General features: G+C 30.0%; 1 protein-coding gene across 7 annotated transcripts in view; it reads right to left on the reverse strand.

Moving 5' to 3' along the window:
• Positions 1–1,859, reverse strand: part of SEPTIN7 (septin 7) — a 103,019-nt gene that overhangs the window by 21,291 nt on the left and 79,869 nt on the right. For all 7 annotated transcript variants that reach the window (XM_017502208.2, XM_017502209.2, XM_017502215.2 and 4 more), the window contains 2 exons: positions 1,638–1,730; positions 243–339 (listed from right to left, as the gene is read on the reverse strand). In XM_017502208.2, the coding sequence (XP_017357697.1) occupies positions 243–339; positions 1,638–1,730 (190 nt within the window). The remainder of the gene's footprint in view (positions 1–242; positions 340–1,637; positions 1,731–1,859) is intronic.

Here is a 1,859-nt window from a genome sequence, read left to right on the forward strand (position 1 = left end):
TTCAACCTGTATTACAACTTTAGGACTTAACACATACTTGCTTGACTTAATAGGATACAGGTTCAAAACATATGAATGTACTTAAGAGGAAAATGAGACTCCAAGAACCTGAAATCAGTACTTTCCTTGAAAATCTAGAATATATTAATGCAGTATGCATATTGTACTACTTACTATAAATAAAAATTTTTAATCACAGTTTTTAAATATTACTGAAAGTCATTCACTGAAGAAAACCTTACCTTCAGCAACACCCCAAGGATACTGCCTTCCTCTGACCCTTTTGCCATTAACTTCAATGATAGTATTACTACCTACCACAGCAAGAGGTAAACGGTCCTATAAAACAAAGTATTCTTGTTCAAATACAGCTCTGTAGTCCTCACAAATTCAAGAATAAAAAAAAGTTACATTACTCAACAGAAAAAAAAAAAAAAAAAATTACTTTGATGGTTTCTGCATTAATTTTTACAGACCATTTAACAAATATTTAGTACATTGCCATCACATGGTATTACCACCAAGGTAAACAATAAATAAAATTAAATTTTCTCTTTACAGTTAAGAATATTCAAGCATACACTGGTCAAATTACTTACTAAATATCACTACAGAAAATTTTCCCATACTTGGGAGAAAAAAGGTAAAAAAAATATATTGGCATTTGGGGAAAAAAGGAGGCTAGTGACTAGCCTGCCTACCTGATCACAAACCAACTAAAACAGTACCTAAAGCACAGAATAGTATATTTGCTAAGCTCTAACTTTGGAACTTTAAATCCAAGTGACTGGATTTGCATTCATCCATATATAAGGTTTCGCAATTTTGTGACTCGTGGAAATATCTAAGTAGCTATTTTATAAAACTGCAGAAATTCTTCATTGGCAAGGTATAAGTATTTCATTATTCCAAGATACCTGCCTACATATGCCATTATTCAGTATACCATTTTTAGATGCAAAGTACTTAGAAAACCATGATACATTAAAATACAGAAAATTATGCTGATGTGAATTTTTAGTTGGTTATTTTTAACTGAAACATAACTGTACATATCTGTGGGGTACAGTATGATATTCTAATACCTATATATAAATATGTTATGATCAAATTAGAGTAATTAGCATATTTACCAACCCAAACTTATTTTTCTGTATTAGGAATGTTCATTATCCTCTCTTCTGGCTATTTGAAAATATAGACTAAATTACTGTAACTACAGCCACCCTACAATGCTACAGAATGCTAGAACTTATTCCTCTTATCTAGCTGTAATTTTGGTTGGTTTTTATAAAGACAAAATAAATACATCTTTGGTGATTAAAACTTAACAATCAATTCTCTCCTTTCTCATCACTTGTTTTTTAAGAGGGAAAAAAATTACTTAATATGAAAGCCAGTTAATTAAAAACAATTTGAAATAAGGATTGTGTTGCCTTGGTAGTTTATACAATTCCTTATTATATATAGTAGCTAATCTTCAAAGTTAACTATAAAGCTGATTCAACATTAAATCTCCCTAGGCATTTTGTAAGCCAACTACTTAAAACACTGATAGTTTTGATCTTTCCTGTGGATGTCATAGTATGTTTTTAAGGCCCCAAATTACTTTAGTGTATTTATAGGGATGAACCTACCTTTATCTTTTTAACAAGTTTATTTTCTTCTTCATCATCTGTTTCTGGAAATTCATATATTTTAATTTTATGTTCTTGGATTTCTTTCATTATCTAAAATAGAAGAATTAGTCAGCAAAAGAGCACCATACATAATTAGTACATTAGTCTTATGTTTATGACATGCTTCTTAGATTCCTATATGGGTCCCTGGTTCCAGATCCTTTACTGATTTTTTTTTTT

This window comes from Cebus imitator, unplaced genomic scaffold, assembly GCF_001604975.1.
Source record: "Cebus imitator isolate Cc_AM_T3 unplaced genomic scaffold, Cebus_imitator-1.0 Scaffold294, whole genome shotgun sequence".
In the NCBI taxonomy this organism is placed as follows: Eukaryota; Metazoa; Chordata; class Mammalia; order Primates; family Cebidae; genus Cebus; species Cebus imitator.